This window comes from Globicephala melas, chromosome 6, assembly GCF_963455315.2.
Source record: "Globicephala melas chromosome 6, mGloMel1.2, whole genome shotgun sequence".
NCBI lineage: Eukaryota > Metazoa > Chordata > Mammalia > Artiodactyla > Delphinidae > Globicephala > Globicephala melas.
In genome coordinates this window covers 26,414,471-26,441,351 of record NC_083319.1, presented here as the reverse complement: position 1 = coordinate 26,441,351, position 26,881 = coordinate 26,414,471, and the positions used below count along the sequence as shown (strand labels likewise).

At 44.5% G+C, this 26,881-nt stretch overlaps 1 protein-coding gene across 11 annotated transcripts in view; it reads left to right on the top strand.

Annotated features, from left to right (window-relative positions):
• The window catches only part of ZNF462 (zinc finger protein 462), a 145,254-nt gene that overhangs the window by 84,572 nt on the left and 33,801 nt on the right, over positions 1-26,881 (top strand). For all 11 annotated transcript variants that reach the window (XM_060300666.1, XM_030859115.2, XM_030859112.2 and 8 more), the window contains 2 exons: positions 23,430-23,697; positions 25,605-25,741. In XM_060300666.1, coding sequence (XP_060156649.1) covers positions 23,430-23,697; positions 25,605-25,741 — 405 coding nt within the window. The remainder of the gene's footprint in view (positions 1-23,429; positions 23,698-25,604; positions 25,742-26,881) is intronic.

Below are 26,881 nucleotides of genomic sequence, written 5' to 3'. Positions count from 1 at the left end.
TTGTGGGAAGTATCTAAAAGGAAGGAGAAATTTACTTTATTCTTTGGCAGAAAATATATTCAATTGTTAGGCAAATCATCTAAAACTATCTCGGGTCTTTTTCGAAAGGAAGATTTTTTTGTCTTATCGTTGCCCACCTTGATTTTTTTTTCCCCCCTGGAACCAGAGCTAGATATTCTAGTGCAATTTTATTGAATATAAAATCCTTAAACTCTTTTGAGACTTCTTATGATTCATAGGTCCTCTCCTCTCTTCCAAATACTGTTCTGCACTAGAGGATTGTATACAAGCAGAGGGAAGGGTATTGGATCTGGGAGGACTAGTGTGTGTGAGCCGTGATTCAGAGGTAGATATCCTGGGGCAGCTTTGCTGGAGCAGAGGGTATGTCCCGGGCAAGATGGCCATGTGAAAAAGAATTGTTTTTAAGAGCCGAGATGAGAAGTTGCCAGAAATAACCTTCTTGAAGCAGCTATTATTTATTTTTTAAAATAAATTATGTGAGTTTTGGTGGTGTGGCCCAGCATGTCCAAATGATGTACACATTTTCTTAATTCATTCATAATCCTAAATAATATCCTATTGAAAAATTCCAGTGGTGGTACTTAAGCAAAAACGGCAAGATAAAGACTGGCCAGACTGACGTGAAAGGTTCAGGTAAGTTGGGTCTGCTTGCCTTTTACTGAAGTCAGTCCCTTGCTGTTTACGCCCAGGAAGGGACGTGTTCCTGCCAGAGTGCTCCTCTGTTTTGTAAGTAGTTTCATAGTCGTCAGGGTCAACCCAAAAGAGGTGTTTGGCTAAGAGTACAGGGCCCAGCTAGGGTTTTATTTACCTGTACACTGCTCTTGGAGAAGTCATTCCAGGGCTACGCTCTCCAGCTTCCTCGGGGACACAAAATATTCTTACCTGCCTCATGGAAGCCACCTCCTATGTCATCTCTTACGTTCATGTGCTGTGAGCCCTCCACCAGAGCTGTTGTGATTGCCCCATCGGGCAACACAGGATGACCTTCTCGACCTTTCCCGGAGTCCTTGATTTTTAGCACTCCTAGTTATTTTTTTCTCCATGACCAGTTTGAAAGTCATCCATTCTGGGTTATTATAAGGTTTCTGGCTGTCGTCTCTTGGTTTAATTCTGAAGTGGTAAAATTAATCATAATTTTTATTTACTTCGGCTGACTGCCTTAAATTTGCCATCAGATTTAATATGTCTGATGAATCAGAATTACAAATTATTATTAGTCTCATTTTACAGAGAAGGAAACTGAGACTGAAATGATGAGTCCCAAAGTCATAAAACATATATGTGGTGGACCTTGTCTGAACCCAAAGCTTATGCCCTTAACCTTTGTGCCATTTCATCAGAGAGTCGCAGCAGAAACACACATGCATAAATGAGCCAGAGTGGAGAAGATGAAACCTATTCTTACATGTCTGGGGGCCCTGGAATCTTCCAAAGGAAAACAAAGCCAAATTTTATTGTTGATTGACAGTTAGAGCTTAAGTTAATAAATACGTAGAGTTAATTAGAAGAGCAGAATATAACAAGCGAGAAATTTTGCATTTGGATTTTATTGGCTGCAGCCATGGAGAAGAGAAGGAATTGATGAGTCCTGGAGGGCTTCTTGGAAGAGGTGGGACTCAGGCTGGGCCTTGAAGGGCGAGTAGGATTTTTTTATGGGCAGATCGAAGTCTATTCCAGGTGGGAGGAGTATCAGAAGTGACCAAACTTAAAGAAGGGTTCCTGGGATGGCAAGAAGACCAGTCTGGCTAGAGTGGAGGGTGTGTAGGGAAGTTATTGGTAGGACAGTTGGCGAGATGAGGGGAGGTAGAACCAAACTGTAGGGGTAATTAACACCAGGGAGAGGTCTTTTCATTGTTAAGAAGCTGGGCTAAACAAGCAAGACCAGCAGCGGGGTCCCTGTCCCCTTTGGTAGTGGGAGGGTACTTTTGAGCTATGGGTGCCTGATGTTGATACCTGTAAGTCTTCAAGAATGAATGTGCATTAAAACTAGTCATGGGAGGTACTTATCCCTTTTGAAGACGTCTGCATAGATTTTTCCTCCTGACGACAAGAGTAATACCTACTTAGGATTAAAGAACAGCTTTATGGCAGTACGTAACATAAAATGTGAGGGCCACCCATAATGCCAGCCTCTTTAATAACAGTCTGCTGTAGAATCATCTAGATGTTTCTTCTTTGCATATACAGACAGGCTCTGTTTTGTTATTTTAATTTTTTTCTAAAACTGGGACCACAGTATACAAACGACTTTTTTTTCATGTTTTTGTCTTTACTTGGAAGATTCTATCACTATTTGACTCACCATAGTTTTAAAATGTGAGGGTCCATATCTCAAAACAAACCAACAAAAATGATTCCCCTTCAAATCATAAACATTGAGTACTTAAAGGCTTCAAGAATTTTTGTGTGAATGTGATATATGTGTTTAAGATGGGAGTCTCAGAATTATATAAGGCCTTTGAGGTTTCGCCAATCAAAATTTCACTCATTTATTTCACCTTAAAGGCTCATTCACCTTCTAAAAAATTATTTAAGTAAAGTCTCTCTTCCTACTGCTTAAGACTTAATACATTTGAAATACTGGCAAATGGTCCATAGTTAAATGACAAAATCAAGATTACAGACTGTCTAGACTGTTCAGAGTAATGAGCTGAAAATGAGATTTTGTTAGGGAATAAATATAAAACATGTTGGGTAGCTTCTGACCTTTGTATTCACTTCCATTACTAGACTTGCCAAATATTCTTATAATTGTCGGTTATCATATCTGTCTCCACAGCTAAACTGTGTGCTCTCTGAGGTCAAGGACTATTTCAGAGTCTTAGCACTTGGCAGGCCATTCAATAAATATTTCTTGATGTGAATTAGGGCGGCAGAATAAACCACACACAAGGAAAACAGACAGACAAAACAGTAGTTTATGTGTGAAAAAGCCTGGGAATTTTAGTGACTGCGAGCTCAGCTGTGTCACACGATGTTTGGAAAAAGCCAGTGGAATTGTGCTGTGTGCACCATGATGTTGCACGTTTCCTTGGTCACACCTCCCTCCTCCAGCTAACTAGCTTTGCCCCCTACCGCCCCCCCATGGCAACTCCATCTCCCTCTCAACTCTCTGTGACCGAAGCGACTAATCCCTTTCCTCCAAGCGGCCAAGAAGAAGAGTGGGTGCAGTCCTTACTTGCTGCTACCTGTTGAGAACATTTTTGCTTCCTTCACTTTTCAAGTGTCTGCTCTCTGCTTATTTCCTTCTTATCTTCTGGAATGTTCCTTCAGCTTCCTCAGTGAACTCAGTGCCAGGCTCACAGCCTGCCTTTTTACCCCAGCCATGACCGTCGTGCTCTGGAATTTCAGTATACTAGACTCAGTGGTCATGACTCAGTGAATGTTTGGTTTCTTCAGCTAGAGAGATTCACGTCTTCCTGACTGTGTTCCGCCACCCTTCATCTGTGGCTGGACTCACCATAGCCACTCTTACTTCCAGCATCTCAAACCCGTAAATTCTCTCTGACCACTACCGATCCCTTGTCTAGCCAACCCAGATCCTAGGCTTAGCCATTTCAAAGGGGCTTTCTCCTGCATCCTCGTGTCTCTGCCTCCTTTGTCCTTCTCTGGTTTCCAACCCGCCAGACCCCAACGCTGAGTAACCCTCACCTTGTACTTCCTCTGATTTCCACCGGTCTTCCTGGCTCTAATCTCAAGCTTTCCCAATCTGTTTTCAAGGTTATCTCTATTAACCACAAATCTGATTTACTTTTTTTTATATTGACGTATGATTGGTTTACAAGGTTGTGTTAATTTCTGCTGTACAGCAGAGTGATTCACTTATGCATAGAATCACTTTTTAATATTCTTTTTATCACTTTTTAATATTCTTTTTAATATTCTTTAATATTAAATATCTCTTTAATATCTCTTTAATATTCTTTTCCACTATGGTTTATCACAGGATATTGAATATAGTTCCCTTTGCTGTGCAGTAGGACCTTGTTTATCTGTTCTGTATATAACAGCTTACATCTGCTGACCCCAACCTCCCACTCTGTCCCTCCCCCAACCCCCTGCCCCTTGGCAACCACAGGTCCGTTCTCTATGTCTGTGAATCTGTTTCTATTTTGTAGATAAGTTCATTTGTGTTATATTTTATTTTATTTTTTAATTTTTTTTTTGTACTTTTTGGCCACACTGTGCATGGCATGTGGGATCTTATTTCCTCAACCGGAGATTGAACCTCCGTCTCCTGCATTGGAAGCACAGAGTTTTAACCACTGGACTGCCAGGGAGGTCCCTGTGTCGTGTTTTATCTTCCACATATAAGTGATTTGGTATTTGTCTTTCTCTTTCTGACTTACTTCACTTAGTTTGATAATCTCTAGGTCCATCCATGTTGCTGCAAATGGCATTATTTCATTCTTTTTTTATGGCTGAGTAATATTCCATTGTATAAATATACCACATCTTCTTTATCCATTCCTCTGTTGATGGACATTTAGGTTGCTTCCATGTCTTGGCTATTGTGGATAGTGCTGCTGTGAACATAAGGGTGCATGTATCTTTTTGAAATTATCAATTTTTTTTTTTTTTTTTTTTTTTTTGTGGTACGCGGGCCTCTCACTGTTGTGGCCTCTCCCGTTGCAGAGCACAGGCTCCGGACGCACAGGCTCAGGGGCCATGGCTCACGGGCCCAGCCGCTCCGCGGCATGTGGGATCTTCCTGGACCGGGGCACAAACCCATGTCCCCCACATCGGCAGGCGGACTCTCAACCACTGTGCCACCAGGGAAGCCCCTATCAATTTATTTTTAAAAATAAATTTGAGCTTATTCCGATTTATCCCTCTATAACATCAGTTGACTTATAAGTTTTCCAAGGCACTTTCTTGAGTGAAAGAGACAGGCATGGGGTCACAACCAAGTTGGTAGAAGTTGCGGATAGCTGCAGTGTTTACCTTGTCTGTCCCAAAGCTAAGAGTGAATAAATGGAGTGAGGAGCTAGAGTTAATAGCTGTGGTGTCACAAATTATTATATTGTACTTGTGAATTGTGATTTTCCTGTTACTCTGATTTAACAGTATTTTAAAATGTTGCCCATGGGGAAGTTTTTAATTAGGAATACAGAGAAGGAAAAATGGAGAAATCCACATCTAACTTGCATGCAAACAAGAATAACGCCACCAGTGTGTCTGCTAGAAGGAACAATTGTGATAACTCAATTAAAGGCAGGCAGTAAAGTGTAAGTAAACTTCCCAACTAACACATTAAAATCAGTAATTTCTATATATTGTTAATAATAAAATAAGACCATTTTTGCTGATACATTTACCGTATACTTTTGCATCTTGGTTATGTTACCTATATAATGAAAGACTGGAAAAAAACGATTGTCTAAAAAATGATTAAGTTCAGTGCTAAAATACAGGATAGAATTTTTTTTCTCTTCCTTTTTTATCAGTGGCTTTATTATTATGTGCCTCTATCCCAGTACTTTTTACTACATTTCTGCCTTCTCTAATTTTCTGGGATATTATCTAAATCACAGTCTCCCTAGGGAAGAACGTAGGCTACATAGATGTCCACCCACTGTGTGTTGCCAGGGCAGAAAAGAGTGTTTGAGAACTACGGGATGGAAGGGTGGTAGTTCTGTGTTAAGTCAAGGGCAGGTTTAAGATTTTATTTATTTATTTAATTAACATTTTCTAAATGGCGAGATGGCAAGAACAGTGTATGAGAAAACAGCTTGCATAATATACTGAGTAAATTGGTGGTGTTTATACTAATCATCATCATCCCAGTAAAAGGAGGTGACCGTGCTTGAGCTGGTGACGTAAAGCCATATACGTTAAGCAGCACGGAGACCGGCCCCACCCCCGCAGCCCCAGACTCTCCCTGTGGACCAGGTGGAGCATCTCTCCTGTGACCCCTGGGCTTCCTGTCTCCCGAAGCGGCGTGAAGGTGATTAACAGCAACAGGTCAGCAGCATGTGAGACACGAGAGGTCCTGCTCCAGGACGTCTGGTGGCCGTGGCTCCCCTCAGGCACTCCCCCAACTCAGGACGATTTTTTTCCAGTGTAATTTTAGGGTCGCACTGCAGTACTGGTGCGGAGCGTGACTCTCCCTGTGTATCGCTGGGTGCGTTTTGATTGAGCAGATGCCAGGAGGACCCATTTTAGCCCAGCTGGAGCTAGTGAAAATGAGGAGCGAATGAGCTTTCCAGAACCAGTTATTTGTACAGATCATCTTTCCTTAAGAGTCTGCTCGGGGATGTTGGACACCTGAGTTTGAGGTCCAAATCCAGGAAGTACCACCCACATTGGAGGCCGTGGACCATCCAGCACGTGCAGCCTCAGGCAGAGGGCCTGACTGCCTCCGTCTCACACGTGTGGGCTGAGATAAATCATTGACCTTCCACGATTTCTTATACGTAAGACAATAACGATGCCTACTTTTGGGGGTTATTTTGTGGATAAAATGAGATAGCATATGAAAATGCTTTCACATTCTAAAGTACTGTAGAAATCTTAGTATTAAAGTAGCATAGTGAAAGCAAATTTCTTGTCAATTTATGATAATTTGTCAACAACCAGAGATTGATGAGGATTTTTTTTTTTTTTTTAATGGAAAAGGAAAAATACTTTCACATCTTGCCTTGGAAGCTGAATGAAATCTCTCAACATCATGAATTGTTTCTTGGGAGTCTAAAATAATTCAGTGTTTGCAAAGTGGTGCTTAATCAGGAGTCCTGTTGATTTAAATTTCTTTAGACTTTGGGGCTTGATGGAACCCACCTACACAAGAAACTCCCTTGCACTTGATGTCCTGATCAGTGGGTGTAATGCAGTGATAAGTCCCAAAGTTAGACATTCTTATTATTGGCATTAATCAGTGTATATTTTAAATTAATGATAACTGTCATTTATTGCGTGTCTGTTAATACTTTACGAATACTCGTTTAATCCACACAACAGTTCCATAAAATAGGAACTTCCGTAACCAGCTTCCTGCTGTTTTTGGAAGGAGGAAAATAGTCTTAAGAAAGGTCACAGTTACTACCTGGCAGGGTTGGAGGAGGGTGGAGTCGGCCTAACTCCACAGCTCTGTCTACGACGTCACACAGTCTCCCTAAATCTTCGTTCTCAGATGTGTTATTGTTCCCTTGGAGAGTCTAGAAAAGGGAGCGCTATGAACCCTGGGAGAGTGCTCTGTGTTTTGAATATGAAAACCATTCTTGGGTAAGAACTTCTGCAGTATTTCCTGCAGTTGCAATCTTAGCCTCCAGATCTCTTGAAAAGAACCAATACTCCCAACTTATTCTTCCTCACCACTCGTTCTCTTCTCAGACTGCTGGAGTCTGTGTTCTGCCTTCAGCGTTTTATTGAAACCACTCATGAAGTGACCTGCTGGCCAACCCCAGAGACATTCTCTCTGGGAAGGAGTCATTCCTCCCTTGTTTACACCTGCTGCCGCCTCCTCTCCTCCCCGCCCTCTCTGGAATCCTTTGCAGTGTGGCTTTGGCTCCAGCGTGCTAATGGAATGGCTCTTACAGAGGTGGACAGCAACTCCAGACAAACAAGTCCACGGCCTCTGCTCCTGCCTCATCCTTCTTTTCTTGTCCGTGGCATTTAAAACTGCTGACCTTCCTCCCGGGGAAGCTCTCCTCCCGTGGTTTGGGTCCTGCTGTATGTTTCAGGCTCTCCACTGGCCTCTCTGATGATACCATCTCTTTACCCTGTTTTCGCTGACAGCTGCCATCACGTAGACCCCAGTCTGGTCCTCAGTCCTCTCCTCTGCGCTCTCCCCCTTCACGGACACACGGAACCAGCTCTCACTTTTCTGAGGATGCCACCAAAATCTCCACGTCCAGCCGTAATCAGGTTAAGCCCCAGACCGTCTTTTCCATCTGCTCTTTATTTTCTCCACCTGGGTGTCCCACTCGGCCTCCACCGCAGAGGTTCTAAAATGGAACTCATTAACTTCCTCCTGGGCCTGCCCCCCTGCCAGGGCTCTTGGTACCCAGCTAGAATCCACTGCGTATCCGGGTCTCCTTGGACCCACATCCCATCAGTTGCCTACTCAGTCCTGTGGTTTCCGTCTCCTTACTTCCTTTCACACCCACCCCTCCCCTCCTCTCCCCTCCCCGTCTCTTACCCAAGCCATTACCATAGCCACCCCACCTGCACACTGCTCCCTTCAGTCCACTCTAAGCAAGGTTGAGAGTCCTATCATTCTCCTGTTCGAGAACCTCTGGTAGCTCTACCTGGCCTATTAAAAAAAAATTCCCACTCGGCATTCTCCATGCCCATCCCCCAGCTGCCCCTCCCTTCCTCTGCTTCCCCATGTCCAGACCCTGCTTGTCCTTCAAAGCCAGGTGCACGTTTCGCTTCCATGGTGTTTCCTGTGATGCCAGACATGAGTCAGCTCTCCCTCCTCTGAAACCCCACAGTGCCGTGGCCGACCTCGCCAGGGGACACGTGGTCCGTTCTGCCAACTCCAACCCCATGTTACCAGAAAGGGAGCTCATCAGGGACAGGGTTTTTGTCCTGCCCACGGCCCATCTTTCTATTCTAAACACCTGGCATATTATATTCTGGACATCACTTTCTAGAGTAGATGTCCTGTAAATGTAAAATGAAAGTTGTGTTCTGTAGATAATCGTGACAGTGGTGTAAAGCAGTAAGTCAAGATTTGGATTTTTTTTTTCTGACCCCAGACCCCCAGTGTCTTGCAGGCTCTCCGCTCACAACAGGTAGAAATGCCCGTGGGCGTTGGCTGTGTCCCTTGAGCACGCACTCATTTTCATATGTGTTTCAATAATGTCCCCTAAGAACCGGAGACCCCTCGAAATGTGAGCTCTGATGGTCTTGGTATCTGTCAAATACCTAACATATAGTAGATATAATATTTGTTATGACGAAACAAACCATTTATAAAACACTAATGAATCCAGGAGAATATTGAATCACTTTACAAGATAATATTTTGACCATTGAGTTGAGTCTGAGTCCAAGAAATATGTATTAAGTGTCCTTGGGTTGACACGTGGGTGTTAAAATTAAGGAGTACAATACAGATTTAGAAACTTTTGGATGTTGCTGAGATGCTGTATTTGAACGACAGACCACAAGGTCTTGGCTGGCGCCTACGTCTTTTTGGTGTTTGCCAACGTGTAGACATACCACTTGGTTTCCTGTGCTTCCTTGGTATTTTCTTGCACATGAAGGGTTGGTAGGGAGCAGAAAAGGTAGCCTCCTGGGTTTCCAGTTTTTCTTCCCATAGGTAGTAGGACCATAATCTATTCCAGATGTAAATGTAATGTGTTCAGTTGAAACAGTAGGAACTGAATTTCAAATGAACAATTCCAACCTGCTAGTAAAATCCAGAGGGAAAGAGTTACCACATTGGTGTTTTCTACTTGACAATACAAAGCATGGAGTCACAGGCAGCTGCTGCTATCCCCCATCAATAAGGAACGTGCTGCTGCTTGGTTTTCTCTCCTGGTGGGAATGCATTTATGCCAAGCTGCCTTCCCTATCTGAGAGACGGGGCAGGGCTCTGGGTGCAATCGATAGACCTAGAAAAGGTACAGATGCGAAGCCTTTATCTCACCTGGTTCCTGCTTCAGACCCTCCAGTGGCTGTCTGCTCTGCCTTCATAGGAGATTCAAGCTCAGCATGGAAAGCTGATACTTGGGCCCCTCTTTCTCTCGGGGTCACTCCTCACCCCTTCTTCCTGCTGCATTCTGCGCTGTAGCTGTCCTGGAGGCCCTGTCTGCACAGGGTCCTGCTCTCACCCTCCAGGCCTTTCTAGTCCTCCTTCCTGGAATGTCCTCCTCCACTTATTTTCACCTGACCTCCTCTTTATTCCATTCACTTGGCTAATTCCTACTCATCCTTGAAAACTTGAATCTTCCTAACTCTTCCTGCCTGGCTAAGGGACCTGCTTTCTGTTCACATCTTTGGGCACTCTTTAGTTCAGAGCTGATCATACTCTATTGTAACTGTCTGACTTTCCATCCCCCCCCAAGACCATCCACTTCTTTTTTTGTTGTTGAACTATAGTTGATTTACAGTGTTGTGTTAATTTCTGCTGTATGGCAAAATGATTTAGTTCCATATGTATATACACATTCTTTTTCTTATTCTTTTCCATTGTGGTTTATCCCAGGATATTGAATATAGTTCCCTGTGCTATAGAACCTTGTTGTTTATCCATTCTGTATGTAATGGTTTGCATCTGCTAATCCCAAGCTCCCCGTCCATGCTTCTCCCACCCCACCCCCCTTGGCAACCACAAGTCTGTTCTCTATGTCTGTGAGTCTGTTTCTGTTTCGTAGATAAGTTCATTTATGTCATATTTTAGATTCCACATATAAGGACCATCAGCTTGTTGAAGGCAGAGGCCATCATTTTTTTTTAAAGGGCATATCATATTTTTTAAAAAATTATTTATTTATTTGCCTGTGCCGGGTCTTTGTTGCGACACGCGGGATCTTTGGTTGTGGCGTGCGGAATCTTTTAGTTGCGGCATGCGGGCTCTAGTTGTGGCATGCGGGATCTAGTTCCCTGACCAGGGATTGAACCCGGGCCCCCTGCTCTGTGAGTGCGGAGTCTTAGCCACTGGACCGCCAGGGAAGTCCCAGCAGAAGCCATCATTTTATTTTGAGTCCCGAGAGCGTGGCAGATTACCTTGCACGCATAGGCACTCAAATGAGCTATTTAAGTGAATGAATCTAGTCTTAAGTGCTGCTGTTCTTGGTGCTGCACACTGGCCACGACCCTCAGGAGGCCAAGACGCATGCTGGTTCAGTGGCAGGACTGCCTTTTGTCACAGACCCTTAACATTTTTCATACTGAGTCTTGGGCAGACACTCCGTGCCCAGCTGAGCCGGAAGTCCCCAAGAAAGCTTAGATGCCCTCATTGGTTATGAAATAAAATCCAAACATCCATGCAAGTTAAGAAGTTTGAGACAAACCCCTCACAGATAGTGGGGAGAACCAACCAATCGACCAGTACGTACGTACTGTAGATCAGGTGGTTAGAAGTACAATCGAGAGGGAGAAGAGGGCAGCGGCGGCAGTGTCAGGTAGGGGCCTTTGGGAGAGCATCGTTAATGATGGGGATGATCACACCCGCCAGTCGGTTACCCAGGGACCTTGCTCAAAGCTGGAGGTGATGTTGAAAAGCCTTTAAGAGAAAATAGACCCCGGGATGGTTGCCAAGAAAGCTTCTAAACTTTGGGAATTAAATTTGCTCTGATGTGCCTTTTCGTAGCAAGTTGATTTGTGACCATTCTGTGTGCCTCGTTATCTAACAAAATGGGGGTGACTTGGTGTATTATTGGGGTCGAGCCCTGCCTCTGAGCTGAATCCAAGCCCCTCGATCAGTCCCCTCCCCACGGCAGCCATCCTCACCCACAGAGTAAGCCAGCCGGTTGTTGCCAGAAGGGGCAGTGCAGTTGGCTTTGCCCAGAATCAATCAGTCACAAACGAGCTGCCGAACACCTGCCATGTGCCTGGAGCTGGGGTGAATGTCAGTTACATCTGTTTAGAGCAGTGTAAGAGATGCTCATTCCACTCCGTCCTGCAGTCCGGCGAAGGAGATCAAATTCTTTTGTCTGTAGAAAACACTCTGTAAACACTAAAAGGCAATTTGTCGTTTAGTGCAAAATATATGATGTAGATTTTCATTGCTGTGGAACTGAGGCCCTTAAAGCACCCCCACCCCCACCCCGTGCCAGACGCTGTACTTTACACACTGCTCTCCTGTTTGCACTGCACCCTATGAAGTCGTGGGTATCACTGTCTCCGTTTTATGAATGAGGAACCAGAGGACTGCTTAATTGAGAGTCCCCAAGGGTTACGAGGAGGCTCACATGCACGCTCCGGGGCGCTGAGAAGTTGCCTGTTTTCCAGGTGCTCCCTTGGTTTCCCCATCTGTAAAATGGGAAGTAACACATCTCATGTCATAAGGTCATGGTGAAGATCAGTGAGAGACTTGTGCAAAAGCACCTGACATACCTGATGACCTAGAGCTGCTAAGCCAGTGAAAGGTGAGCCTGGATTTGACTGCCTGATCCTTCTGCTTCTTGGAGGTTTACACCCTACACCTGAGCCCAGCATCACTAGCAATATTCCTGCGGGGGCGTTTGGAGTGGGCGCAAGAGTGTCTGTCCGAAGAGAAGAACCTACTGCTTTAATGTTATTAAAAATACAGCTTTACCCGGAGCCAGGATTTTCTTCCACTGCATGGGAAGAGGTGAAAAGAAAAGGGAAAAAACGGGTAAGAAACCCACTGGGTGTGTTGGTTCAGAGACTCCTGCTGCTGGGGGACAATTTTAGAATAACCGTGCGCTTTGAAGTGCGGCTGCGTGTTCCTGTTCTTGACCCGCCATCATTATCCTCACCCGATTTCCATACCGTCACTTAGAGCTCGACATATATCTAAATATATACGCTTCTCCTCAGATGTGTTCTTTCCTCTTGCTACGCTGAGCTTTTGAGAAATCTCTGCATCGTTCCCTGTGCGGGCTCTCCCTGTACTGTTTGTTGCAAGCTGGACACTGTGACCGCCTCCTTGAAGTCTGTAGGTATCTTCCCTCCGGTCAGGCCTTGAGGAGGAAGCAGGGCGGCCTCGCCCATGGCCCATAAGCTCTGAATACCGTGTGAAGTTGCTAGCGAGCTCTCGACTGTTGCGGCCAAGCCACTGATGTAAAAGAGGCTTTTGTACTCCACGTTGTTGGGTGGATTTTCCGTGTGGTAAAGACATCTATACGATCTAAACGAACAGCAGGAAGCATTACTTCCTCATCACACAATTCCAAAGAGTCACAGGTGAATTATGCATTTGGTATTGCGAGAGTGTCTCAGTGAACACTGGCAGATGCCGCCCAGAGTTTCCTCCTGAACAACATTAGAAAAGGGCTCCTTCGCCATGCGTTCATTTGCTTTGTGACAAATTTCCAGCCGGTTTCAAGGAGGGTTTTTAAGAACACACACTTTGAGTTACAAATACCATTTAGTACAGAAGGAATACCTGTGATATTTGCTAATGGCTGTGGCAGAAAAAGAACGTGTTTTCGAAACTGGGGCATGCAGGAGCCCCGGGTTCTGTTCCTGTTTCTCCACTGACTGGCTGGGTGACATGAAGCCATCTCTGCTTTTCTGAGCCACCACAAGTCCTTTTGCAAAATGAATAGGCTTACACTACGTATCTGGGAGGAGAGTGCATCCGTGATGGAGGAAAATTGGTAAAACACTTCATACGGTGAGGATGCAATGCTAAAAATCTGAAAGTAATCCATGAATACCTTCTGGATTGCAGAGGCCTCTATTTTCGTGGCCTTAGGTGTTGACTATAGCGAAGTCATGGTGCATTTAAATACATGGTACCGTTACACCTGCGCATTTCACGACCATCTGTGCCTACCAGTGGGTACGAAAAAGGAGAGAGAGTTTCATAGTGATTCATCCAAAGTGGCTCCCAGGTGTCCTGATATCATCTGTTTTAAAGTTTAGACTTTTTGCTGATTTAGGGTGAAAGCCAGAAATTATGCCTGTGACTTCTTGGGATGGTCATGGATCATGAATTTCCTGCCATTCAAATTCTCAAATGTTTCAGAAACCATTCTCCAGGTAATCAGAAAAGACCCAGGCTTGTTTCAGTAAAAGTGGATCACTGTTTCGGTGGGGCGGCTCTATTTAACCACAGTGTTCAAGGAGAGAGTGACGTTTGGTTCATTGGATTTTCCTGTTAAATCTGGGTTTTGCAGAGCACTTTTTCCAGTGTGAACTCTTTTTGCATCTTTATAACACGTTCATTGAGCACCTCTTTGGGGCCAGGCCCTGAACTAAGTCCTGGGAGATAATGAACTTAAAACAAGTTATGGGTGGGTAGTTGGATGGATGGATGCGTGGATCCTGCTTGCAAAGAGATCATAGTCTGGTGGAGGCAAAATAAATTAACCTGCATGCAGCATGAGTACTAGCAGGAAAGCCTGAAGGGGGAGTTAAATAAGTGTATCTAGAAAGATCAGGGAGGATCTTCATAGTGACAGTAAATTTGAACTGAGTTCAGTTTTGAAAGATGAGTTTGCCAGGCTGAGAAGTCGAAGGAGGATGTTGCAAGAATGTACAAAGAAGCAGCGAAAACACACAGAGTGAATGTTAGGAACTTTCCTTGTGGCAGTAGCACTGAGTGGGAGCAGTGTGGGTGTGGAGTGTGGTAGGTCTGGGAAGATGAAGGTGGGCCAGGGTACTGATGTTCAGAGTTTGGACATTTTTCTTGTAAGAAGGCTTGAGTACCTTGATCATATTTGCTTTTAGAAAAGAAAGGGATCTTGGGGGAGAAGAAACTTGAAGATAGAAAGCCAGTTAGGAATGTCCTGCAATGCAGGTTCACACAAGCAACCACAGGGGTCTGAACAGAAGCAGTGGCTGTGGAACCGTGAGTGGGTCACAGGTACGGGCTTTTTGGGAGGTTGAACCGATAGGGCTTTTTCATTCAATGTATAGAATGAAAGAGAAATGAATCGAGGATTTGTTCTGATTCTATTGACTGGGTGGATGGTGATGCCACTGGGGGAAAATGATACAGAGAAACAAATGGGCTTGTCCCTGATTATAGGACCTAGCGAATTGCAAGTCCAGGAATTCTCTTTTGTTTTAGGTCAGACTTGCCTGGATTCCCCCGAAAATATAGAGAAAACGAGAACATGAAGCTTCATGCCAAATAAGGCCTTTGAGAGACCCTTTCAGTGAATTTAAGGATGGTGGGATGCTAAATCTCAGCCCCTTTTCGTTTTTTTGCTGTTTTTGTCATTTTGAAGACTAACTTTTTGTTTTGTTTTGTTTTCCCTGATCATATTTCAAGGTTTTGTTTTTACTCATCAGAATGACAGGAAGTTTTCAGTGCGTGTTTCCTTCAAGTTTGGCCTCAACCTTATTTTCAGGATTAGGCATTTGTTTTTCCGTTTGTCTCCATGACAACCAAGCCCAGAATTCCTATATATAGTCATCCAGTGCCCATTGTCCCCCCTGGCCATTGTATCATAATCTTGTACATCCAGGCCAGAGAACTCTACTGATGATAGAAGACAAGGAGGTGCCGGAGTCCTTGGCCTGGAGGTTTTCAAGGCATAATCAAAAGAAGGAAATAAAGTAACGTGGCTGCCTTTAGAGATTTCTGTTCCCCTTTAGACGCTATCCAGGAGGAGTTGAAATGGCTTGTGTTCCAAAGCTTAGTTTCTAATATAGTTTTCCTTTGGAATGGCCCCGTGTTCTATCTGGAGAACCTTTTTGAGAGTCTTCAAAGGAAATACGTGGACAGTTGAATTGGTGATTTGAAGTCGGTCATGTTCTGGATGCCACATTCTGCTCCCTGTTAATAGCAAGAAGTGAACAGCAGGTATCTTGAGAAGGAAATTGAGTTTCAAAGAAATTCAGATAGAACCTAAGAAATCTTTAAAAATAAGTAAACCTCTTGAATCTGTGAATCATCTTGACAGCTCTGTGCTACAAACAGTTCTTATAACTTCAAACAGAGAGATAGACAGAGGTACAGGATTGAATTTAAGAAAGTTGTTCACAAATTCAATCCAGGAAACATTTTCTTAAGTACTTTTTTGAATGGAAGGACCATGAGTCTCTGGCTGTGAAAGCACATAAGATACTATTGCTGTCAATCTAAAATGTAAGCCCCACGAGGGCAGGGATCCTTGCTGGGTTTTTTCACTGATGTATCCCAAATGCCTAGAAGTGCCTGGTACACAGAAGCCTCTCAATAAGTATTTTCTGAATTAATATAAAATAGGGTCAAACATATAGATAGATACAGTTGAAACTTACTTGATATAATCAAGACCTAGTTTCTCAGTGATATTTGCAAATTTCTTAATGCAGGGAATCCTTTTAAAAATGCTTTAAGCATTTTATTTTCACTTAAAAATGCATTCATTCACCAGGATTGTGCTGTAGGTTTCAAGCTTATGTATTTGAGTCTGGGTCTTGTGATTGGAGTTCCCCATTTTCTCTCTTGCATAAACTGTAATCACCTATACTACTTCCAGTTTCAGTTTCTTTTAAGTGGCATGATAATTTAGACATTTGTGGAACAGTCTTAGAGCAGAGTCCTTCTAGACTTTTATGTTCTCCTCAATCTTTTATCTTGCCAAAACGTAATTTGACAGTAATTTTTTTAGCAGCTTGACTTTCTCAAATCTTTTCCAAGCACTTAATGTAGCTTTCATAGACATGACAACTTTTATACCCATCTTTCATCATTTTAGGTAATATTAATTAAATTGAATAAGCTCAGTAACAAATATAAATATAACAGGTACAAAGAAGTTTGGGAGAAAATAAAACTGATTTTTGTTAGCATTAACTCAGCTGCTGGAAGCAGAAGTGGATGGGGCTGCTGCAGAGTGCTCCAGCAACCAGCCTGGACCCTGTTGCCATGGGATGTTTTAAGGTTAAAGGCATAGAGAGATAAGGCCAAGTTTGTCGGTGGAGGTTGCTTAAGAGAACATATGTAAGTGTAAGCTGAAGTATAATAAGATCCAGATGAAAATCACTGTGTGTGTGTGTTGACAAAGCACAGAGGAGAGCAGGGTTCTGTCTGGATTGTTGGGGGAAAGCCTCACAGAGTAGGTGACATTTCAGCTGGGTTTTGAAGGATGGGTAGGGATTTGCCGGGCATAAAGAAGAGGAAGAACATCAGGGAGCCCTTGATCAAGAATTCCCAATGATGAGATATGTAGACAGTGCAAGGAGTTGGGAATTAGCCAAAAGTGAGGCTGGAAACACAGGCTGAGACCAGACTGTGGAGCTGTATGTACCAAGGAGTAGGCTTTATCCTTGAGCCCTGGGGCATAATCATATCATACTCATGTAAGTGATACACATTATATGTCTATGACATGCATGCTGGCCAAACTAGAGCAGATCTTGGAGGAAGGAAGACCAGCTAGGAGGTTGTTAAGAGTTGCCCGGATGGGATCTGAGGACGTGAATGAACAGTGGGAAAGGTAGGCAGGGCCCTGGAGGAGGAATATGATTGGAGGTAAGAAATGACGTGTGTCTCTGGGATGTGGTACCTGGTGAAATGTGCTGCCACAGGAAACATCTGACAGTCTGAAGGCGGATTCCCACAGTTTGAGCTTGAACGAAGTGGTGAGCCACGGACTCACATTCAGAACGCCAGCGGAGATGCGTGAGCAAAGATGGTGGCCATGTGCAGCATGTTGAGTTTAAGGCGTCCACCAGACAGAGTTTTTCGGCTTTAGGTGAAGACTCAGATCATGTCTAAGCTCACTGATAAGCAGGAGGATTCTCTATCTCGTCACCAACAGATACCTGGGTTGCTGTCACGTACATGGAAATACTTGGACCCTTTTTGTCCTTTGCCTGAGTTTCTTAGCCATTGTATGATAGGAGTTGATGCCATTCCAAAAGCTTCCTGCCTGTTAACTAAAGTATGTCTTTAGCTGCTCTCTTGTCATCGTCGGTGTGCCCTTCTCAATTTTTCTAGGAACAGTGGGCAGTATTTCCAGCATATTTGGGTCCCAACCCAACCCCTATACTTTGGGCATTTACCATATTAGTTGTTAAATTATCTACAGGTAATATTCTGTTTCTGATACTACAAACCTTCAGTTGCCAAATCACCTGCTTTTCTGAAGATAATTACAACCTGTGCATCATTTTGAACTCTATGCTATTTTGGGACTTGCAGAGTTTCAATCCCTCCTTGTGCGATCTCCCTCACCCTCCGAAGTACACATTTTTCTGCTCAGATTCATCCTCTGATCTTTATTTCTTTTCTCTGTAGGAATTAAGTCACTTTTGTTGTTGTTGTGATAAGAATGTAGTTGTTTAATTTCTATTTATGACTTAAGGTGGAGGTGTGGTGAATTGAACATTTCGGTAGCTTCACGTCTGGTGGTGATTTCATTAATTAACACACTAGCTAATACTAATTACGTTTATTAATGGAATTCAAGGTTCTCTTGACGTCCTCCCTCCATCTCCCTCACTCCTACTTCCATCAGTCACCAAGTACTGCTGGTGCTGCTGATTTTGTCTTCTTCTCCACTAGGTCTTTGGAGATAAGGTGGCTCCATTGAGACTTATTTTTTCTTTGCAGTGTATCACCGTCAGTTATTTACACGTCTGTCTGAGACAGTGAGTTGCTTGAGGGCAGGGGCCACGTCCTGCTGTTCCAGAACAGGGTCACCCATTGACTTAGATGTTCAATAAATGTTTGCTGAATGAATGGGTGTCATTTAACCGTTTGCTCCCCTGGCCGCCTCTAAAATTTGCTCGCCTAAAATCCTTTTGTCTTTTATTTTCTCCTGGTACTGGATTTGCCCTGACCAAAGAGCCTCTCTCCCAAGCCTGCATGAAAATCTAGCTCAAATATAATTAACTGTGGTCGCTGGCACCAAGGTACTGCTGCCACTTTTTCACCTTCACTCACACCCTCTCTGCGGAGCTGCGGAAAATTGAGAATTGATCCTCCCGTACAGCTTCCTTTTCAGATCACTCAGCGCATAAGGGAGCTGTCCTCTCTGCTGCTCCCACAATTTACTGCCCAATTGATTCTTACTCTTCCCTGTGTCTTCCTTAATCTTGCAATAGTTAAACTCTCCTGGTACTGTTCAGTTTTTCTCTTTGCCCCTTTTATTCCTGCAGTCAGTGGAGTTAAGTGTGTTAGACACAGAGCGGGCGTATATCTTCGTAACAGCCAGCTACTCTGTGCTTCTCCTAGTAGATCAGGGCTCCTCGAAGGCATCCCTCGCACCTTCTTCTTTTTTGTTTTTGGCTGTGCCGTGTGGCTTGTGGGATCTTAGTTCCCTGACCAGGGATTGAACCCGGGCCCCCAGCAGTGAGAGCGCCGAGTCCTAACCACTGGACCGCCAGGAGATTCCTTCCTCGCACCTTCTTCGACTTTGAGTCCCTAGAGCCTGCCTATGGCCTGACACGAAGAGGGTGTCGAATATTTTGTTGGATCAGAATGTTCACGAGGACTTCATTCTGTCATGTTTATTGTTCTTCCAGAGTTCACTTATTTGTCGTTTGCTATAAAATAGATTTCCAGTGATTATTTCTGTGCTGGCTAATCTCTGGAGAAAAAAGAAAAGAAAACAAAACAAAACGCTTTGAATGGATACTTACCTGGGTTTGGCTGGAATTCTGGGGGTCTGGAATGAGAGCCAGAAATTTCCCATTGCTCCAGGAACCTGACTGAATGAGAGGGGTGGGTAGGAGGTCTCATCTGGAACTCAGCCCTTCCCCGGTTTGAAATCCTGAGCTGTCCAAGAGCCCCCGGAAAACACCCATCTCCCGTTTGTATTCGTGTACCTTTCTTTTCCCAGCCAAATCCCCCCGAGGAATGTTAGAGCGTTATCTTTCTAGGGCAGTTTATCCAGCATCTGACTTAAGCATGCCATTCGGGCAGTCGCATCTCCAGTTCTGGGTATTTGCAGTGCTTACCTGTGTAGCGTGCTTATAGAAGTGCCCCCTGGGTGGTCCCTTTTTTTTGTTTTTATACAGCATTTTGAAATGTTGGATATTCTTTTTCTTTCCCAGGAATCTTACTTTGTTGATTCTTTTTTCCCATGTGCTCTGAAATGCTGGTTTTAGTGTTTTCTTTGGTATTCAGTTTAATATTATTTTCTCTTTGTGACCATTTCTACCTAGTCTGATGTTACTTTCTCAGCTGTCTCACCCTTGCTGCCATCTCTCTCTCTCTCTTCTCTGCTGTGTGTTTCTTGCTGATGGAACACTCAGATATTCTTTCATGTTCTTCTGACTTGCATCAGGGGACCCCGGAGGTCAACCCATTGAGTCAGATGCCTGATGGACAAGTTTCAGATTTTAGAGTCAGAGAGATCTTTGTTCCAATCCTACCTCTGCCTCTCGGTACCTGTGTGGCCAACCATTCTCAGCCCCAGCCATCTCATCGGTAAAATTGGCATGAGAACCTATGTCGTAGACCGTAGTGGTGAGAATTCGTTGTTGGCTGTTCAGTAACTTACAAAGCCCCACCTAGATGCGTGCGCTGTGACCATCCATTCTACAGTTCTGTTATGATCTTGCTTTAATAAAATCATTTTCCTATTATAGACAGTTTACAAAATGGATAGCTCCATATAACTTAGCTAAATTTATTTTATAACTGCAATTATAAATCATAATTTAATTTCTAAAACTTTGCACATAAATAAAGTCACAAGTCAGAGACCGACACTCTTTTCTGAGACTGCACGTCTCAGGGGTGGGTTAAGAATGGATGGACCAATGCCCTCTTTGCTGTTGGCTCCATCGTAGATACTCGTGGCCAAAGAGGCGGTAAAGATGTAACCTGTACTCCTGTGCTTTAGCTGCTGTATGTTCCCATGACCACAGGTTGGGCTCTGCAAGCACAGAGTGTTTTTCCTTTCCTTTTCTTAAGCTTGGAATGAAAGAAAAGAGTCTTAATGATGATTTTTAACTTATGTGACATGCCCTTCACTGCTAAGAATCTGTTTGTCTTTCTAACCTGGGCACAAAAGCATCCTCTTCTGCTCTTCTTTCTGGCTATGCCTCGTGAACAAACTGGGATTTTATGTAGCTCAGCAAATGGGCTTTTTTAGGATCAGTGGAATCAGACACACTCACGTCTTTGTCACTTTAGTGCCTGAAGTGCTAAAACTGTACATTATTCACAAACTCCAAGTGAGAGCGAGGAAGAGTGTGTCTTGGCACCAGAGAGGACAGTAAAGCTCTCAGAAGACCCAGAAAGTTATCACTTGGGCATTATTTCAAGTGTATCCTAAGTGGTGGGATTTGCTTCTTTCTGTAAGTAAACCTGTCCGTCTGATTTTAACCAGGAAGGAAGGATTTTATGACACGGATACATACAGGTGTTCTCTTCACACAGCCATTTGTGAAGGCTGATGAGCTGTCCTTTCTTGGAATGCTTTCTCCACGACTTCTAGCATTTTTATTTCAAGTTTCATATCACATAGAAATACCCGTGTTAAAATTGAGAATGTGTTTTTTGAGATGGGTGGAACGATATGCCATAGACCCTAGAAACAAGAAAAATGTGTTGAGTCAGACTCCTCTCCCTTTGGGGAGTTTACCCAAGAGAGTCTTACGTGTGCTCTAGGTTGGGGGTGGCAGAAGGTAGGGGAGACGGATTGACCTGGTTTGTCTTCTGATTAGGAGCCAGTTTGTAATTTTGTTATAAAGGGACTGGAGCTGTCCAGTGCCTTGTGTCTGAGTCTTAGAGGCCGTGGTGGCTGCTTGTTGAGAAATGGGCTGTTCCTTTGTTTTGGTCTCTGGGGAGATTTGTGGATGGTCAACTGGTCAGGGCAGTCGGACCTGACTTCGGCCTGCTGGTCCCAGGATTTCTTTCCTGTAGAGCTAAGAGCAAACCAGGACCAGCACTGGCGAGAGGGCAGGGCTGGCCGGGGTACTGGCGTGGCAGTGCTTTTCCAGCAGCTCAAGTCCCAGTTAACAGGAGAGGCGGGCAGAGCATGCGTTGTGCTTCATTGTGCGTGTGTCTGAAGCAGAAACTAGTCTTGAGAGCTTAACCAGAAAACATCTCAAACAGTCCATGAAATGGTAAACAAACCTGCTGTTGAAAGAAAGAATGAGAAGTTGACAGGTGCATTATTGTGATCCTGAGTGGGTTCCTCGGCTAGGCTAGGGTCGAGGAAGAAGGAAAAAGGAGATTAAAAGAATCGGCTGAAATGAATTCAGTTGTGTTAATGTCTTTCTTCCTTTGTCTTCAGTTGACACCTGGTAATGAACCCATGGAGGCTCGGAGATATTGTTCGAGTTTCCTTTTGTTTTATTTGTGTGTGTGTGTATGTGTGTGTGGCAGGTTTGTTCACAATTTCCAAAGGGGTTTTTTCCTCCATCCTGAGGAATATGAATTGAGGAGGGGAGGAGGAAACAAGAAGGGGAGGAATTTTAGTATTTCGAAGACGAGAGGTGACCCCACAATAAGGGAACTGCTCTGAGGCCGATGGGATGGGTGGCCCCAGTCTCATCAAATACGGGTTTTACAGAGCCCCCGCGTGTCCCGCCTGGGGAAATCACACTTTGGAAAATTAGGTGTCCATCAAATCAGGAGGAGGCTGGTACAGTTTCTGTCCCGTTTCCCCCCTGCTTTTTGAAAGGCTTAAGAAAAGAGTCCTTTGTTTTCTTTTCAAGGAAAGTTACACTGAAATTCATCTGTGTGGGATTCACAGACTCCCATTTGTGTCATTCATGGGCAGCCGTAGGTTATATAGGACAATGGTGGTGATAACGTTGGTGAATTCCTGACCTCGACATTCAGAGCTGCGTGTTGGGAAAAGGTTCAAGACCTTTTATTCTTTTCACTTGCTCGCTCTTTTTTTAAAAAAAATTCTTATTTAAGGAAGAAACTGAGATTTTCCCACCTCCCGTCTGCATTAGATTTCCCCACCACATGACATTGGGCGTCACAGGCTGAAGATTTGTGCCTGTCACTTCCAGCATTTTCCTCCGAATTGCAAACTTTCAAATACCTTTTCAGGGAAACTTGTTTGGAATTTCATTTTAATGGGATTTATGAATAAATCTCCATCTTAATGCTGACTAAGCTGTAAACATCCATTCCTGGAGAACACTATTGGATTTTTATATTTTAAAATTTAAATCACTTGACAGGGAAGGCATAAAACACTTTATATTTGTGAGTGCCATGTGCTTGAGCATTTCCGTTAAAGGCTTTTTCCCCCCCGGTTGGCTTGAATAATTCTGGGCTGCAGAAGAGGAGATATTGCATCTTCTACTTGCCTTTCTCATGTGGATGCCTGTGTACATTGTGCGGGTTTGTTTATCTCACCTACAAGGATGGGGATTCTGTGGCAGCCTGTTGCCACGCTGCAATTTCCTTTAAAAAAAGTTTACTTTCTTCCTTCACTTGGAAACCTTTAACCTCAGAATTTTATTTTTAAATGCTGTGAACCCTCAAAGTCAGATTAAAAGAAGTGACGCTTCCTCCCTACCTGCCTTTCCCCAGAGATGCGTTGTAGAATGTAAACGAAGATGAAAGCTGGGATCATAGTCAACCCCTTTAAAAAAATACTCAAAACTAGGGCTTCCCTGGTGGCGCAGTGGTTGAGAGTCCGCCTGCCGATGCAGGGGACACGGGTTCGTGCCCCGGTCCGGGAAGATCCCACAGGCCGCGGAGTGGCTGGGCCCGTGAGCCATGGCCGCTGAGCCTGCATGTCCGGAGCCTGTGCTCCGCAACAGGAGAGGCCACAACAGTGAGAGGCCCGCGTACCACAGGAAAAAAAAAACAAAAACAAAAAACTCAAAACTAATGTTGGGGGTTTTCAGGTGTCAGACCTCCACTGTGTTCTTTGTGTCTGGTGTCATCTTCCCCCATCTGTCCACAGACTCATCCTACTCCGAGCCTCCAGATGTGCAGCAGCAGTTGAACCACTATCAATCCGCTGCTCTGGCGAGAAACAACAGCCGTGTCAGCCCCGTGCCTCTTTCTGGAGCCGCTGGGGGCACTGAGCAGAAGACGGAAGCTGTTCTTCACTGCGAATTCTGTGAATTCTCCTCTGGCTACATCCAGAGCATCAGGCGCCATTACAGGGACAAGCACGGTGGGAAGAAGCTCTTCAAGTGCAAAGACTGCTCCTTTTACACAGGCTTTAAGTAAGTGGCATGAAAAACAGCCTTGAAAAACAGGGTGGCAGCACCCGCTTCACCCCTCACCCTGCTCTTCCCTTTCACTCTCCTATCTGGAGCTCATGGGAGGCCCTGCCTGTTGGATGAAGAAGGGGTTGTTGGGTCCAGTCTTCACAAGAGGAGGCTAGTTCCAGAAGACTGTTTTGGGGGTTTGGGGAAGAGATGAAGAGCTATATCAGAACAAATGAGTTTAAAAATCAGAGAAAATGGGTGCCCAAGGAGTGTGAGATCATGGCAAAGGATTTCCCTGACCCAGTATGTGAAACAGTGAGTGTTTTCCCTTTGGAAAACCACACCCTCACCCTCACCTTTTATTTTATTTGCCTTTGGGGGAAAAAAATATCTTCTTGGAAGCAAAGTCAAAGTCAAGAGAGAACACCAGCAGTCGTGACGCCCCTGCTACCCTTGTATAGATTTCTTACTTCTTAAGATCATGTTATTGAAAGACACCCAGAGAACCAAGACTCCACAGTGGGAAGACTAAACTTGAACAATCACAGAGAGATTGTTCCCATCTAGAAAAATATAATCCGGAGTCACCTTTGCTCCTGTGTATGAGAAAGATTGGCATGCTTCCTATCATTTAATCTAAACTCCTGTGATTTCATCTCATCCTGGGAGATACTGTTTAGGTTCATGGTTACGAGTGTAGAATATGGAGCCTGACTACCTGGGTTTGAACTCCAGCTTTGCCACTTACTGGCTGTATGACTTTGGACAAGTTACTAAGCCTCTCTGTGTCTCTGGTTCCTTATCTGTTAAAAAAAAAGGACAATAATAGTACCTACCTTGGAGGGTGCTTGTAAGGAGTAAATGAAGCCGTAAAGTGCTTAGCGTAGTGCTTGGAGCAAAGGAAACACTAATAAGTGTTATTGTATCATAGATGGAAAGCTTTTATAATAATATGAAATGCTGTAGTACAGATATAAAGCTATTATCTGCTCCTGCTGCCGTCGGGGCCTGGGCTTTAGGTCACTCCAGTATTTCAATACACACTCCACACAGAGAGGCTGGTGAGTAGACTTCATGCCCCCCCAAAAAACATGAACTGATAGAAAAACAAGTCTCTTTTCCACCAACATCTTAGCTGCTTGGATTTAATGGAAAATGTGTTACATCTCTGACTATTAATGTGGTTCAGTTGTGTTTTAGATAAATATGTATGTGACCTTAGAAGTGAGAGAAGGCAAAAAGGACCCAGATAACAAGGGCCCACTGACAGGTGTACATGCTTCCCCAGAGAGAGGCACTCGGGTTAATAAGAAGGGGACCCTGCCCGTTAAACTCTTGGTTTCATCCATTTTTATGAGACATTTAAGGCTTTGTAAATTTTGAAGTTTTGAAAAGGATGGAGTGGGGAGGCAGTGGTACCCTCCGCCTCCGAGCTGGTACAACAGCTCTGAGTTGCCTTTACGTGGCCATCAACCATCCTGACTTCCTAACCAGCCTGCCCTCCCCTGTTGCCTGGGAAGAGTCACCGAGGCAGCTGATAAATCTTCCAGCTTCAAAACAGTCCCTCTCCTTCTGAGCTTGATGAGAAATATATTCTCGTAGGGATTTTGTTTTATATTTTGTTTTAAGTTTAACAGGCAACTTCTAATTCTCAAGAATAAACTCAGGAGTCTGTTTCTTTCTTTTCAAACTCAGCCCTGCCTGAGCCCAGCCAGGTGGCAAAATTTCCAAAAAGAACTTACCACTGCATGACAGTGCTTAGTTATTGCACGAGGGACCAGGGCACTCGTGGTCAGCAAACATGATGAACCACTGTGGTTTGGCCCCCGGGTGGAGTGTCTCTGTAGTAGGGTTGCTGGCAGGGGGTGTGAGTGAGATGCTCCTTGGTTACACTCATCGCCTCTCTCCCCACCTCCCTCCAGATCTGCTTTTACTATGCACGTGGAAGCCGGGCATTCGGCGGTCCCCGAGGAGGGCCCCAAAGATCTTCGCTGTCCTCTCTGCCTCTATCACACCAAATACAAACGCAACATGATTGACCACATCGTGCTGCACCGAGGTAACCTTCCAAGCTCGGTTTTCTTGTGCGGGGCGGGGGAAGGCGGCTCGGGTGGCGTTAGAGGGAAGCCGTCTCAAGGTGGAAGCGGCACCTTTGCCTGGTCCCTTGCTCCCCACCGTATCTCCCCTCAAGAAATCACAGCGCTCACCCTAGTGACAGCCAACAGGGTAAAAACGTCTTCCAGCTGAGAGGATTTCCTTCACGTGGAGAGAGGCAAAGGTGATGGATTCTGCAGTGAACAGTTCTGCGGGGCTTCCCCCTGAGAGGGAGTTTTATATCCTGAGTCCTCCGCTCTCACGGCCTTGCTAAGGAAGGAGTGAATGAGAAGCAGAGTGGGTGGGTGAGGGCAAGGAGCTCTGTGGCTGTAAGCAGTTCTTTGGACGAACACCAAAATGATGATTTCCGAAGCAGAACGCGGAATTTCCCTTGAACTGGATGGAGAGAGAAAATTCTTAAAACTGAAAGTGGCCTGATATATGTTAGAAACCCCATAGGCTTTGCGTTTAAATTCTAGATTTAAAGCCTCCTGTGTTTAACCTCCCTCTCCTCCGTAAAAAGAGGTGACGAGTTATGCCTCTGAGGTGACGTATGGAGTGTCTAGTGTGTTCCATGTGGGTGCATCCTGGGTGTTCCGTAACCGTCGGCTCCTCTGCTAAGCTGGGGTACGTCTTTTAGGTCCTCTTTGTTTTTTCTTTGACTGGAGTTTACTGCTGGCCAATTCAAACAGTTAAACAACAGGCCTGTCTGCACTGGAAGGAAAAATATGTTTATGTAAAACCTACTTTATCCGGAAGAGATTCAAGCCAGAGGTGGACGGAAAAAGATGGCTAGAGTACCCGTTGCCAGTCTCTCTTGCTATTTCCACCTACTGACCTTTCCATCTCTCCTTCCTTCCTCCCTGCCTCCCTCCCTCTCTCCCTCCCTTCTTTTCTTCCTCTTCCTGCCTCTCTTCCTTCCTTTACCTCTAACCTGGGAAAGCTTTTAGGTATTTGCCGAAAATACCGAAAAAAGACTCGAAGGCAACAAGTGTCTTCTGCTGCCCTGCTGGGATGTTACTCTGAAATGCTGGGCATCGCAGGGGGCGGGGGGAGGGGGCATTTTCAAAGTTTCCAGCATTTCCCCAGAGCCGCTGCCTTTGGC